The sequence below is a fragment of the Pimephales promelas genome, chromosome 5, assembly GCF_988280905.1.
Source record: "Pimephales promelas chromosome 5, fPimPro1.hap1.1, whole genome shotgun sequence".
Classification (NCBI taxonomy): Eukaryota; Metazoa; Chordata; class Actinopteri; order Cypriniformes; family Leuciscidae; genus Pimephales; species Pimephales promelas.
The window spans coordinates 44,079,133-44,094,734 of NC_142773.1; the positions used below are offsets into that span (position 1 = coordinate 44,079,133).

Consider the following 15,602-nt stretch of genomic DNA (forward strand, 5'->3'; position numbering starts at 1 on the left):
CACATCATTACCGCGGTACATTTACACACAACACATTATTACCACGGTACATTTACACACAACACATCATTACCGCGGTACATTTACACACAACACATCATGACCGCGGTACATTTACACACAACACATCATGACCGAGGTACATTTACACACAACACATCATTACCGCGGTACATTTACACACAACACATTATTACCACGGTACATTTACACACAACACATCATGACCGAGGTACATTTACACACAACACATCATTACCGCGGTACATTTACACACAACACATTATTACCACGGTACATTTACACACAACACATCATTACCGCGGTACATTTACACACAGCACATCATTACCGCGGTACATTTACACACAACACATCATTACCGCGGTACATTTACACACAACACATCATGACCGAGGTACATTTACACACAACACATCATTACCGCGGTACATTTACACACAACACATCATTACCGCGGTACATTTACACACAACACATCATTACCACGGTACATTTACACACAACACATCATTACCGCGGTACATTTACACACAACACATTATTACCGCGGTACATTTACACACAACACATCATTACCGCGGTACATTTACACACAACACATCATTACCGCGGTACATTTACACACAACACATCATTACCGCGGTACATTTACACACAACACATTATTACCGCGGTACATTTACACACAACACATTATTACCGCGGTACATTTACACACAACACATCATTACCGTGGTACATCTACACACAACACATCATGACCGAGGTACATTTACACACAACACATTATTACCGCGGTACATTTACACACAACACATCATTACCGCGGTACATTTACACACAACACATCATGACCGAGGTACATTTACACACAACACATTATTACTGTGGTACATTTACACACAATACATTATTACCGCGGTCATGATGTGTTGTGTGTAAATGTACCGCGGTAATGATGTAAAATGTACATTTACACACAACACATTATTACTGTGGTACATTTACACACAGCACATCATTAAGCTTGCGGCAGCTGAGTGTCAGTCTGTGTGTGTTACAGGAGCTCCGGTCAGTGTTGTTGGGAAAGCTGTCGGCCACTGATGTCCTGCAGGAACTCCAGGCTCGTCTCTCCACTAGAGAGCGTCTGTTTCAAGAAGTGATGTCAGAGCACAGTCTCCAGCTGCAGGAACATCACACACACCTGACGGAGCTGCTCGACACCATCAGCTCCCGAGATCAGGAAATGAAGGTGTCGATGATCAGCAGTTATCATGCTCTGTCCCTCAGGATTTTCTCCTCTGTCCTGTGTGCTGGTTTCCTCATGTTCCTCGTGTTCCCTCAGGATTACGGGGAGAGGTTGGGACGGGTGATATCCGAGCGATCCGCTCAGCTGCAGGAGTTGCGGCGGCTGCTTTCGTCTCGGGAACAGGAGCTGCACGATGTGAACCGGGAGAGAGAGAGGGACTTTCCTGCGGCCCGGGAACTGAAGAGACTCCAGAACGTCCTCAAGGAGAAAGACTCCCTTATACAGGTCAGAGCAAACACATTTACTCAAGCTGCTGTTTACTGTGTTCATCACTGTGATAATTATTTAAGTCATTATTTGTTCAAGTCTTGTTGGGCTACATTTGTTTTAGTGGTTTTTAAACGTAATGTCTTTAAACAGACTTAATTTTCTTTAAAATTCATTTCTCGAGCTTCATCAGATTTGCACACTTCTGCTGTTATAGTGTTTTTATTCCTTACTACAGTTATTATTTTCTATAAATCGGATTAATGGATAAACTGCAGTAATGGTGTGTTGTGTGTAAATATACTGCGGCCATGATGTGTTGTGTGTAAATGTACCGCGGTAATGATGTGTTGTGTGTAAATGTACCGCGGTAATGATGTGTTGTGTGTAAATGTACCGCGGTAATGATGTGTTGTGTGTAAATGTACCGCGGTAATGATGTGTTGTGTGTAAATGTACCGCGGTAATGATGTGTTTTGTGTAAATGTACCGCGGTAATGATGTGTTGTGTGTAAATGTACCGCGGTAATGATGTGTTGTGTGTAAATGTACCGCGGTAATGATGTGTTGTGTGTAAATGTACCGCGGTAATGATGTGTTGTGTGTAAATGTACCGCGGTAATGATGTGCTGTGTGTAAATCTACCGTTATTGTGCTGTGGTAACGATGTGTTGTGTGTGTGCAGGAGTTACTGCAGGGTCAGAGCTCCACAGCAGCTGAACGGGGTGAGTGTCCCCACTGTACAGCCAACATTTTATCGATTAAAATGATTCTCTTCATTCTGAGTGTGTGTGTGTGTGTGTGTGTGTTTATGTTGAGCAGCTGTGTGTACGAGCAGCTCAGGTGATCTAGAGATTCAAGCGATCAGAGATGAGCTACAGCTGACCCTCAGAAAACAAAGAGAGACTGAGGTAAAACACACATCAAATCATGTCATTTTTATAGCCCTTTTTACAATACATATCCTAAACTTTGGAAAAGATTTGTTTACTGAATATGTTAAGAAGATTAATGGTAATGATGTGCCAGGAGCTATATCTATTTCTATTTGATATATCAAAAATTATATCTATTTTGTTACAAGAATTCACATAAGGTCCCAAGAATATGCTATTTTTGTTTGTTTTCTAGAAATATAATTGATAATGGGTGGATTCAGATAATAGGTGAATATAAACACAAGAATAATGAAGATTCATTGAGTGAGAACAATAGAACAAGAATTGAGCAGTTCTACCATAAAGACTCAGAAGGATTCTCAAATAAGTAGAATTTATTATATCAAAGGAGTTTACAGACAAAAATAAAGTAGATGCTCGGCAAGCTCCGTCTCAGAGTTCTTTGGCGTAGGCCCCGTCCTCCGTCCGGGTCTGATGGTTAGCTTGTAGGTCCTGCCTGACGTTAGAGGCAGGGGCGGAGCCTACCCCCGACGACGGGACGGGAACCATTCTGGTGGTGGTGGGGAGGATGGGGGAAAACTTTGGTACGACACCTACCAGGCAACAATATGGAACGGTAAGATCCGTCTTTTATATTCGATGTCAAGCTGTGATTGGTAGCGTGGAATTATAAATGAATGACGTGGCAGTGAAGTCTTTCTGGTAGAACTTACGCTTTCATTTCTCGTCGCCAGACATTAGATAACAGACTGCAAATGGGGGTTTAAAGGTCAATAAAATATTTGATTAGCATCTTATCAGCTTTCTCTAAAAACTCACAACATGATCTTAGAAAATGTTTAATAAAATGAATAGTTTTAGAGATATCATCCTCAGATGTGAAGTGAAGCATGACCACACTTGTGGCTTCCGTTTAAGTGGTTATAAGTTGTTATACTACATTCACATAATATTCTTATACATTTAAAATAATATTCTTAATAATTTTATTTCTGTTTTTTAAGTTTGAGATTATATATCTGTATATTAATAGCAGCCTGAGAAGGCTAATTCTTGAACTGTCATGTTGGCTTTCTAAATATATGTTGATTATGTGTCTATTCAGGATGACTTCTTAGCAGCAACCTTTTTATTTTGGGTATGTCATTTATACCCCGCTTGCCAAAACGGCAAAATGACACCATGGATGTTCTTGTGTGTGTGTGTGTGTATCTGTGTGTGTGTGTGTGTGTGTAGCGGGAGGTGTCAGAGTTGCGGTCTCTTTTGGCTGCGAGGCATCATGACACTCTGAGATCTGATCAGCAGGTAAGATCATGAGTTATTGGCCTGTACATGCATGCGAGTGTGTTTGTGTGTGTGTGTGCTCATATTGTGTGTGTGTTTCAGTGTGTTCTGCAGCAGCTCGTGTCGGAGCAGAAGGCGCTGAATGAAGCTCTGAGAGCCGAAAAGAGTCTTTATCAGTCGCTCAGAGGCGTCCAGAGTCCAGCAGACAGGTCAGAACACAAGCACAGATCCTTCACATCTCTGTGTGTGTGTGTGTGTGAAGAGAAGGTCCTGTTGTAACCTGTGTGTGTGTGTGTGTGTGTGTGGACTCCAGCAGCGCTGAGAAGACCCGAGCGCTGGACGAACAGCTGAACTCTCTTCAGGCGCTGCGTGAGCTGCTGGGACACACACTGGAGACGAGTCGACACACAGCGCTGGCGATGGAGCGACACACACTGGAGATGGACCGGGCCACACGGGTCCAGGACGATTATGGAGGTGGGACATGGCAGAGTTTGGCCTCCATCGCCGACGCTAATCTGAATGAAGCGCTAGTCCAGCATGAATGATCATAACCCGCCAGAACTGTGTGTTTGTACAGTATACGTGTGTGTGTGTGTGTGTGTGTGTTTAATCCATTTTACCCAGTAGTCTGCCTGTGAATGGTGTGTGTGTGTGGTGTTAGTGTTTGTATTCATTCATGATTTTGAGTTCACACACTCGAGATGCAGAAATGCCTTTATATTCCATTTGAATTACACAGACTCGTTTAATGAGAAGCAGATGTAGAGATCTGCTGTTCCTCTGTACTGTGTGTGTGTGTGTGTGTGTGTGTGTGTGTGTGTGTGTGTGTGTGTGTGTGTGTGAGTTCAGCAGTCGAGTGGGCTTCTAACTTTAACTCTGTTTGTGTACGAGACGATACTTTAGTGCCAAATGACACTGATTTTACTGCATCATCCAACTTTCTTTGTTCTTGTAACTGCAAAAATGAAATCTATATCATGTACTCCAAACTAAAAAGAAATAAATGTAAGCAGATTTCTTGGCCGATACCCTTCTGTATTTTTATTTTAATTATATACTTTGAACATTCAGAAATCCCTGAATCAGGATAGTTGCTTCCTCAGATTAAGAGAAACGTAAACGTCACAGGTGAGTGTGTGTGTGTGAACAGGTGAGTGTGTGTGTGAACAGGTGAGTGTGTGTGTGAACAGGTGAGTGTGTGTGAACAGGTGAGTGTGTGTGTGTGTGTGTGAACAGGTGAGTGTGTGTGTGAACAGGTGAGTGTGTGTGTGAACAGGTGAGTGTGTGTGAACAGGTGAGTGTGTGTGTGAACAGGTGAGTGTGTGTGTGTGTGTGTGTGTGTGTGTGTGAACAGGTGAGTGTGTGTGTGAACAGGTGAGTGTGTGTGTGTGTGTGTGAACAGGTGAGTGTGTGTGTGTGAACAGGTGTGTGTGTGTGTGTGAACAGGTGAGTGTGTGTGAACAGGTGAGTGTGTGTGAACAGGTGAGTGTGTGTGTGAACAGGTGAGTGTGTGTGTGTGTGTGTGTGTGTGTGAACAGGTGTGTGTGTGTGTGAACAGGTGAGTGTGTGTGAACAGATGAGTGTGTGTGCACAGGTGAGTGTGTGTGAACAGGTGAGTGTGTGTGTGAACAGGTGAGTGTGTGTGTGTGTGTGAACAGATGAGTGTGTGTGAACTGGAATAGTCTACAGAGAAGATGCCACTCGTCACGTGTAGTTTTGATTGGTCATTGAACAGTTTAGTTTAGTTTGACACATGCATGTGTTCATCTCATCTGCATGGCTGTGACTGTGTGCGGTTTGATGACGATATGCAGATTAAAAATCATTAGCTGAACTATGAGGATGAAGCATGCGCTGTTGAACTGGTGCGGTTCACTGCATTACACACACTGTATATCGCAGAATTTCACGGCTGCTTTTATCGGCTTCCTCGACTTCGAGCAAGTTAATATTTCTGACCGTGAGGACCAGGATATAAAGTTACTTCTGCCTTTAATAAATAATATGTCAATCTGATGTTTAGATCCTCCATTGGTCACTCATCTCTTTATCAAATTATTCTGAAGGTCAGAGGTCACCATAGGGCATTCCTATGTACTTCCTGTTGTGATGATGGTCATTATTACTGCTGATGGTTTAAACTCTTGCTGAGGCGTTGTGAACCTTTGACATCTTAAACTAGCACCATCTCTGGGTCTTTGCACCATTATCAATATAAAACACAACATCTATATTTATCTGTCAATATAAACCACTTCTTCTATATTTATCTGTCAATATAACACACTTCATCTATATTTATCTGTCAATATAAACCACAACATCTATATTTATCTGTCAATATAAAACACTTCATCTATATTAATCTGTCAATATAAACCACAAGATCTATATTTATCTGTCAATATAAACCACAAGATCTATATTTATCTGTCAATATAAACCACAAGATCTATATTTATCTGTCAATATAAACCACTTCATCTATATTTATCTGTCAATATAAACCACTTCATCTATATTTATCTGTCAATATAAACAACAACATCTATATTTATCTGTCAATATAACACACTTCATCTATATTTATCTGTCAATATAAACCACTTCATCTATATTTATCTGTCAATATAAACCACAACATCTATATTTATCTGTCAATATAACACACTTCATCTATATTTATCTGTCAATATAAACCACAACATCTATATTTATCTGTCAATATAAACCACAAGATCTATATTTATCTGTCAATATAAACCACAACATCTATATTTATCTGTCAATATAAACCACTTCATCTATATTAATCTGTCAATATAAACCACTTCATCTATATTTATCTGTCAATATAACACACTTCATCTATATTTATCTGTCAATATAAACCACTTCATCTATATTTATCTGTCAATATAAACCACTTCATCTATATTTATCTGTCAATATAACACACTTCATCTATATTTATCTGTCAATATAAACCACAACATCTATATTTATCTGTCAATATAAACCACTTCATCTATATTAATCTGTCAATATAAACCACAACATCTATATTTATCTGTCAATATAAACCACAACATCTATATTTATCTGTCAATATAAACCACTTCATCTATATTAATCTGTCAATATAACACACTTCATCTATATTAATCTGTCAATATAAACCACAACATCTATATTTATCTGTCAATATAAACCACTTCATCTATATTAATCTGTCAATATAAACCACAACATCTATATTTATCTGTCAATATAAACCACAACATCTATATTTATCTGTCAATATAAAACACTTCTTCTATATTTATCTGTCAATATAAACCACTTCATCTATATTTATCTGTCAATATAAACAACAACATCTATATTTATCTGTCAATATAAAACACTTCTTCTATATTTATCTGTCAATATAAACCACTTCTTCTATATTTATCTGTCAATATAAACCACTTCTTCTATATTTATCTGTCAATATAAACCACTGCATGCCAACATGCTCAAATATTCCATTCATACAGTTTATCACATTAGTCTCTTTATACAGATCTGAAGATGTATAGATGCCAGTGATCCTTGGATGAGTGTGAGTGTAATAAAGACGCTTAGATCTGTTGTGTAACTGCTTATCTGTAGTTCATAGTTAGTTTCATATTCTAGCTGTACTACAGCAATCTTTGCTACTGTAGTTTCTGCTCTAATGTTTCTAGAATGGCAGAGCAGAAAGTGGGCTAACTGTCCCCACAGAAATAATCTTTCTGTCATCAGAGTGTTTCGGCTTTACAGCAGCTCTAGAATACAGTTATTGTCCAGATAAAGTTAGTTTTTGTGTGTGTGTGTGTATATATATATATATATATATATGTATATAAGTATATGTATATATTTTTTCTCTGCACAAGCTTTAAAAACACAATGTGAAAACGCTGAAGACGTGCGTATTACACGTTTAGTCTATAGGTATGTGCATTTGAATATATACATATGTGTGCAGGCATGTAGTCTTTCCTTACAAACTGACCTAAACAAATGACTTGTCATGCCTTAAAAATTTATAATACAGAATTATTTATCACTTCCGAGTAGCCATGTGAACAAGAAATATTTTGACAATGTTTTATCTATACAGAGGTAAAGGGAGGGAGGCCATCCTAGGGCAGAGACTAGCTGACACTTCAAGACAGTGTGTGTGTGTGTGTGTGTGTGTGTGTGTGTGTGTGTGTGTGTGTGCGTGTGTGTGTGTGTGTGTGTGTGTGTGAGTGTGTGTGAGTGTGCTCGTTGTACCACAGCGTTGGACTATTTTCTTCAATCTACACAGGGAGATAAATGTGTCTAAAGTGCTGGAAAAGAAAGAGTTAAAGGTTTCTGTCACGATATGGAGTTCTTCTGAGCTATCTGGGATGCTGAGGAGATGACATTGATCAGGAATATTATTAATAAAGCAATCTTTAGTGGCAGAAGTGATAGGTCTAACATATTTATAACACAGACTCGGCTTTGGCTAAGTGAAGTTTACACGAGACTAGATAGTGATCTGAGATGTCGTCGCTCTGCTGCAGAATTTCAACGGCATCAACATCTATTAATATTAGATCTAGAGTATGATTACGACAATCAGTAGGTCTGAGTTTATAATGTCTTTAAATGCCAATCCCAATGCATCTTTTTCAGTATCTACGTGTGTATTAAAATCACCAACAATTAGGACTTTATCTGCAGCCGGGACTAACTCTGATAAAGTCAGCAGATTCTTGGATAAAGTCTGTATGGTGCCCTGGTGGCCTGTATACACTAAACACTTACACTAGATAGTGTGTTACATAAGGACCAACACTTCTTTAAAACCCTAACCCTAACCCTAACTTCTGAGAAATACTGAAGATATTACTATAAATCACAGCAAAACCTCCCCTTTGCCTTTCAGACGAGGGTCATGTTTATAACAGTGATCGTGCGGGGTGGACTCATGTAATCGTCTGGCCAGGTTTCTGTCAAACACAACACATCTAGGTTATAGACGTTCACTACCTCTTTAACTTTAATTTCAGTGATCTCCAACTGGCGAAGTCTAACATTATTAGTGCCGAGAATTTACAATTTGCATTAGACAGCACTTTTAAATTTGCCCTGATGTCGGGCGCTTCTTGTCAGGAAGGGAATTGGAAGGAAGAAAAGAAAGGCGGATGATAAACAGGTTTGGCTGGAGGTTCGGCTCCAGAGACGTAGAGAGGGAGAAGGAAACAGTGTGTGAAGAGGAATGTGTGTCAGTTTCTGTCATGTTCCCTTCCAGAATCCAGCAGTGATGAAGATGATGAAGATCCCGACAGCAGTGATGAAGATGAAGAGTTCACCGACAGCATCGAAGACAATGACATCACACTCACTGCTCAAAGTCTGACGAGCGCGCAGGTAACTAGAGACACACACTCGTTCAGCATTAGTGATCAGACACTCCTGATTATCTGATCCGATGAAGGCCACACTTTACTGTGAAGACCACAGGACATACGTCCAGCTGTAACTCCTTTATCTTAACTCATAAACACAGTTCAATATTCCTCATAAGTTGGCTCTTCCCTTTGATAAGTTCCACCTGACATCCTGTGTGGACAGGAAACGCATCAGCACACATAGGCAAGAAAGCAGGGCTCGCTGAGTCGTTTCATGGACTCTTTAACACTGTTAGGAGTTATTCTGTAGTTTACTGTGTTCTCCTGTCAGAGAGCTGAGGAGGGTGGCAGGCCGCTGATGTCCCACAATGCATCAGAGGGGGTAAGATGTGACGAGGTGGAGAGAAATCAAGACGAATGTAAGATGGTTGAAGTGCCGGTCCAAGCTGAGGATTCCTCACTTACTCATGTCAGGTAACATCCATCAGCTTCACACACACACACACACACACACACACACACACACACACGCCAGCTTCTGTCTGCTGCTCTGATGCGTGTCGTATCTCTGCTCTCGTAGAAACACACCTGAAAAACATCTTGCTCTGGATCACAGTGAGTCTGGATCAGCAGTGAAGGAGGAGGTGTGTGTGAGGAGTCGAGGTTTGGAGAAGTGTGAAGCAGACCGAAGAAACTCCCATGAGCCTCAGAGAGATTACCGTACGTGCAGCGAGGAAGAGGAGGACGAGTCTGACGAAGAAGATGGAGAGGAAGAGGTCAGAGTGCCTTTAGGGAAACGCGGGCCGCCGTGTGTGAAGCTCCGGGAGAGCAGGAGGAAGAGGAGGTGCACCAGACCACACTCGCTGGACCTCGGAGCGCTGCTGTCACACACACCTGCAGCTCAGGTAACCAATCACGAGTGCTGTCACACACACACACACCTGCAGCTCAGGTAACCAATCACGAGTGCTGTCACACACACCTGCAGCTCACCAGTGCTGGTTCAGCCTGACCTGTTAACTCACACTACCCTTGACCTGGTTAACTGTCATACAGTGCAAACTGTAGTATTAAAAATTTAGGGTTAGAACATTGGGTCTCGTTCACTGATATTATCTGTTATGTCGAACACACACTCTTCAGCTGTGCCGTGTGTTTGTGAAGCTTTGTTTGCTTTTTGATCAGGATGAGGAGAGAGAGGTCGAGGGCGACAGCAACGAGTTGAGCGACAGAGGTGGCGGAGCCGTCGGGTTCTGGCAGCATGTGGAGGCGGGGCTTCGGGAGCAGGCAGAGCGTCTCCGTAGCGACCTGGCTGTCAGTCGTCAGGAGAGCCGCGAGCTGCAGGAGAGACTGATGGTGTCAGAGGCAACAGTGCATGCGCAGGCCGAACAGCTGAACGACTACAGAGAGCTGCTCAGTGAGGACACACACACACACACACACATTTGATTATTTTATTTGGAATGACCAATACTGATTAAAATAACACAGCATCCAAATATTCACAAAGAGCCTGTCATGTCTCACCAGACAATACACACATCGACCATAGTCACAACCACATGAATATATAAAATAAATAAACTATGGATAAAGATGACATCGCCTCCTCCACACACGCAGACTGCCTATGATTGCACACACACACACACACACACACACACAAATCCACACACCCACACACAAACACATTGTTCTCTGTCTGATCTGTTCTCTGTCGGATCTGTCTCTGTCGGATCTGTTCTCGGTCGGATCTGTCTGATCTGTCTCTGTCGGATCTGTTCTCTGTCTGATCTGTCTCTGTCTGATCTGTTCTCTGTCTGATCTGTTCTCTGTCTGATCTGTCTCTGTCTGATCTGTCTCTGTCTGATCTGTTCTCTGTCTGATCTGTCTCTGTCTGATCTGTCTCTGTCTGATCTGTTCTCTGTCTGATCTGTCTCTGTCTGATCTGTTCTCTGTCTGATCTGTCTCTGTCGGATCTGTTCTCTGTCTGATCTGTCTGTCTCTGTCGGATCTGTTCTCTGTCTGATCTGTCTCTGTCTGATCTGTTCTCTGTCTGATCTGTTCTCTGTCTGATCTGTTCTCTGTCTGATCTGTCTCTGTCTGATCTGTTCTCTGTCTGATCTGTTCTCTGTCTGATCTGTCTCTGTCTGATCTGTTCTCTGTCTGATCTGTTCTCTGTCTGATCTGTTCTCTGTCTGATCTGTCTCTGTCGGATCTGTTCTCTGTCTGATCTGTCTGTCTCTGTCGGATCTGTTCTCTGTCTGATCTGTCTCTGTCTGATCTGTTCTCTGTCTGATCTGTTCTCTGTCTGATCTGTCTCTGTCTGATCTGTTCTCTGTCTGATCTGTTCTCTGTCTGATCTGTTCTCTGTCTGATCTGTCTCTGTCGGATCTGTTCTCTGTCTGATCTGTCTGTCTCTGTCTGATCTGTTCTCTGTCTGATCTGTCTGTCTCTGTCGGATCTGTTCTCTGTCTGATCTGTCTGTCTCTGTCGGATCTGTTCTCTGTCTGATCTGTCTCTGTCTGATCTGTTCTCTGTCTGATCTGTTCTCTGTCTGATCTGTCTCTGTCTGATCTGTTCTCTGTCTGATCTGTTCTCTGTCTGATCTGTTCTCTGTCTGATCTGTCTCTGTCGGATCTGTTCTCTGTCTGATCTGTCTGTCTCTGTCGGATCTGTTCTCTGTCTGATCTGTCTGTCTCTGTCGGATCTGTTCTCTGTCTGATCTGTTCTCTGTCTGATCTGTCTCTGTCTGATCTGTCTCTGTCTGATCTGTTCTCTGTCTGATCTGTCTCTGTCTGATCTGTCTCTGTCTGATCTGTTCTCTGTCTGATCTGTCTCTGTCTGATCTGTTCTCTGTCTGATCTGTCTCTGTCGGATCTGTTCTCTGTCTGATCTGTCTGTCTCTGTCGGATCTGTTCTCTGTCTGATCTGTCTCTGTCTGATCTGTTCTCTGTCTGATCTGTCTGTCTCTGTCGGATCTGTTCTCTGTCTGATCTGTCTCTGTCTGATCTGTTCTCTGTCTGATCTGTTCTCTGTCTGATCTGTCTCTGTCTGATCTGTTCTCTGTCTGATCTGTCTCTGTCTGATCTGTTCTCTGTCTGATCTGTCTCTGTCGGATCTGTTCTCTGTCTGATCTGTCTGTCTCTGTCGGATCTGTTCTCTGTCTGATCTGTCTCTGTCGGATCTGTTCTCTGTCTGATCTGTCTGTCTCTGTCTGATCTGTCTCTGTCAGCGGAGAGCGCTGTCCAGCGGGACAGTAAGCAGGTACAGGTAGATCTTCAGGATCTTGGATACGAGACGAGCGGCCGCAGTGAGAATGAAGCGGAGCGAGAGGAGGCCAGCAGCCCCGGTACACACACACACACACACACACTACACTAGTGCTTCTGTCTAACCTTTTCATTACAAATTATATTATCAGCATGACAATCTGAGTAAAACATGTAATGGAAAAATGAAGATGGACTTTTGCCCGAATGAACACTAGAGCTCCATGATCTGATCAGAGTCAAACGATCAGTCTCACATTTGATAAGTCATATAAACATAGAGCCCAGTTTTCAAAATCCTAAAACTTTGTTTATAAGGTTTACATTGAACAAAATCCCACGTGCTCATTTTACTGGACGCCTCTGTGCCGCAGTTGATATGGTTTCTCTGCTCGTTACCTTCAGCACTGGATGAAACTCTGGCGAAAGATCCGCCGCATGTCTTGACGTGTTTGTTTTCCTGTCCTCCATCTGTCTGTCAGAGTTTGATGAGTTGGAGATGTGCGGCTCTCTCTCCGTGACGGGGAACCAACGCTGCGGTTGGCATGGCGACAATGATGCCGCTCAGACCGACGACCCGTCCTCACTAAAGTGTTTGGTGCAGGACCTGCGCGCGCAACTCTCTCGCTGCCACAAAGTGATCCGCGGTCTGCAGCTGCGCATGCGCTCGTTTTCGACCACCTCCGATTACGCCTCCAGCCTGGAGCGCACGCCGCGCAAGGTAACGCCATCTGTTACTGTACTGACACCGCGCAAGGTAATGCCATATGTTACTGTAGTGACCCCGCGTAAGGAGAAACGCAATCTTTTATTGTACAGATGCCATGCAAGCTAAGAAGGTAGTCTATAAGACACCTCATCCAGAGTTAGATCAAATTATACTTTGATACGTTGTCTGGAATACTTGACTGTGACTGGTCAGTCACTAAACTGTATAATGAATTGTTGATTTCATATCACTCAACATTCTGTTACTTCTGTGTTTCCTTCAGATTAATAGTTTGTGTTCATCCATTCATGTGTTCTGTGTTTCAGGTGAACTGGGCGTTTGAGGCTCTGGAGGAGGACGAGGGCTGGCAGTCTGACGGGCCGCTGAGACCCAGCCGAGAGATGCAGGCGCTAGTGACCCGAGTGGCACTGCTGGAGACACAGATCCGGAGCAAGAGCCAGGAGGAGGGCAGATGTGCCACCTGGCCTGGGTGAGTCTCACACACAGCTCACAGAACAAGCTCGTCCAGGACTGTTATAAAAGCACCAAACCTTTCCTCTTCCTGTCTGTACAGGAAGTACAACACCCTGATCCAGGCCCAGGCGCGGGAGCTGTCACACCTGAGGCAGAAGATGAGAGAAGGCCGAGGAATCTGCCACATCCTCACACAGCACCTGAGCGACACCACCAAAGCCTTCGAGGAGCTGCTGCGTGCCAACGACATCGACTACTACATGAGCCAGAGCTTCCGAGAGCAGCTATCCCAGAGTTCCTCACTCGCTCAGAGAGTCAGCACCAAGATCAGTGGACGTCCGTACACACACACACAACACTAATGTAATATAATAAGATGCATAATATATGATATAATATGATAATCATCTTCAGCAGCAAACGCTTCAGATTGTGCAGTAAAACTCTTCAGAGAAACATCAGACATGTGTCTGTGTGATCTACTGATCATGTCTCTGTCATCAGGTGATCGTTCAGAGCAGCGAGACGATAAAGCGGGTCACGAGCTGCTGGCGCTGAGGTCAGTGTCTCCTCAGGATTATAGTGTGTGTTTCTTCACCTCAGATTATTGCTCGCAGCTGATAATGTTCTCGTCTTCCACAGGTTGAGTAAGGAGCTCCAGCACAAAGATCAGATCATTGAGTCTCTCCACACACAGTTACAGAAGCGCAGTGACACGCCCTGCAGCAGCCACGCCCCCTCTGAGACAACCGACCAATCAGACTGCATCTCCTTCGTGTCGGACGAGAGGGGCTCCACCAATGAGGAGCTGTGCTCAGACAGTGAGTTTGCACCGGAGACGGAGCCCGAGACAAAAGATGGAGGTGCAAAAACAATTCACAATCACACAAACATCATGCAACGCACAGTGAACTGAGTCCCGCTGCGTGTAATCGGTGTTTCTTCTCCTTCTGTTTAGTTTATTACAAACACATTTCTCCTGAATGTACTCCCGAAAACCGAATCCGTCTAAGTGCATTACAGCGATACGTCTCAGGCTTTGTTTGAGTTTGGGCACAAATTATGAACACCAAGTGGATTAAACTGTTTCCTGTTCACGTGTGCGTCTATAGTGCGTTTCACAATACACATGATTTCAAAGCAGCTTTACAGTCAAAACAGGAAATTTATGGAACAGAGATTCTTTTTGCTTTACTGCAGAACTAGAAGAAAATCAAGCATATGTCGTAATTTAGATATTTTTAAGATGGAAGAATGCGGTTTTACAGATGCTAGAAACTTGACTTTCAAATGAAAGGTTGGTATCAAAGAGCACACACACACACACACACACACACACACACACACACACACACACACACACACACACACACACACACACAAAGGTTCCTAACCGACGACGAAAACTTGACAGAACAGCCATCAAGTGTTAGACAGTATTCTAGGTTATTACGTGAGGAAGCTTTTGGCCAATAATTAGAATCTGTTTTTTCAGTAGTAGGAAATTACTCGTCATCCAAATTTTTATATCAGCTATGCTTTCCATTAATGTTGTGAATTGGTGCATTTCATCAGGTTGCGAAGAAATATAGAACTGACTATCATCAGCATAACAGTGAAAACTAATGTCATGCTTCCTAATGATATCTACTAATGACAGCATGTATAGAGTGAACAGCAGCGGTCCTAGTACTGAGCCTTGTGGTACGCCATAATGAACTCGCGATCGATAAGACATCTCTTCATTTACTGCTACAAACTGATAACGGTCAGATAAGTGTAATTTAAACCATGCTAATGCAATTCCTCAAATGCCAACATTAATGTTTTCTAGTCTATTTAATAGAATGTTGTGGTCGATTGTGTCAAATGCAGCACTAAGATCGAGTAACACTAATAGAGAGATACAACCACGATCGGATGATGAGAGCAGATCATGTGTGACTCTAATGAGAGCTGTCTCGGTACTATGGTACGGTCTAAATCCGGACTGGAAATCCGCTCAGAAATCAT

At 42.7% G+C, this 15,602-nt stretch overlaps 1 protein-coding gene across 12 annotated transcripts in view; it reads left to right on the plus strand.

Annotated features, from left to right (window-relative positions):
* Positions 1-15,602, plus strand: part of LOC120491190 (myomegalin) — a 67,193-nt gene that overhangs the window by 40,136 nt on the left and 11,455 nt on the right. For 6 of the 12 annotated variants that reach the window (XM_089131665.1, XM_089131666.1, XM_089131659.1 and 3 more), the window contains 17 exons: positions 1,088-1,276; positions 1,370-1,558; positions 2,226-2,265; positions 2,363-2,451; positions 3,676-3,744; positions 3,826-3,932; positions 4,037-4,200; positions 9,035-9,153; positions 9,445-9,608; positions 9,715-10,039; positions 10,320-10,551; positions 12,370-12,486; positions 12,889-13,127; positions 13,442-13,605; positions 13,690-13,925; positions 14,094-14,148; positions 14,232-14,452. In XM_089131665.1, coding sequence (XP_088987791.1) covers positions 1,088-1,276; positions 1,370-1,558; positions 2,226-2,265; positions 2,363-2,451; positions 3,676-3,744; positions 3,826-3,932; positions 4,037-4,200; positions 9,035-9,153; positions 9,445-9,608; positions 9,715-10,039; positions 10,320-10,551; positions 12,370-12,486; positions 12,889-13,127; positions 13,442-13,605; positions 13,690-13,925; positions 14,094-14,148; positions 14,232-14,452 — 2,719 coding nt within the window. The remainder of the gene's footprint in view (positions 1-1,087; positions 1,277-1,369; positions 1,559-2,225; positions 2,266-2,362; positions 2,452-3,675; positions 3,745-3,825; positions 3,933-4,036; positions 4,201-9,034; positions 9,154-9,444; positions 9,609-9,714; positions 10,040-10,319; positions 10,552-12,369; positions 12,487-12,888; positions 13,128-13,441; positions 13,606-13,689; positions 13,926-14,093; positions 14,149-14,231; positions 14,453-15,602) is intronic. The other 6 variants (XM_089131668.1, XM_089131661.1, XM_089131667.1 and 3 more) reach the window with 4 other exon arrangements.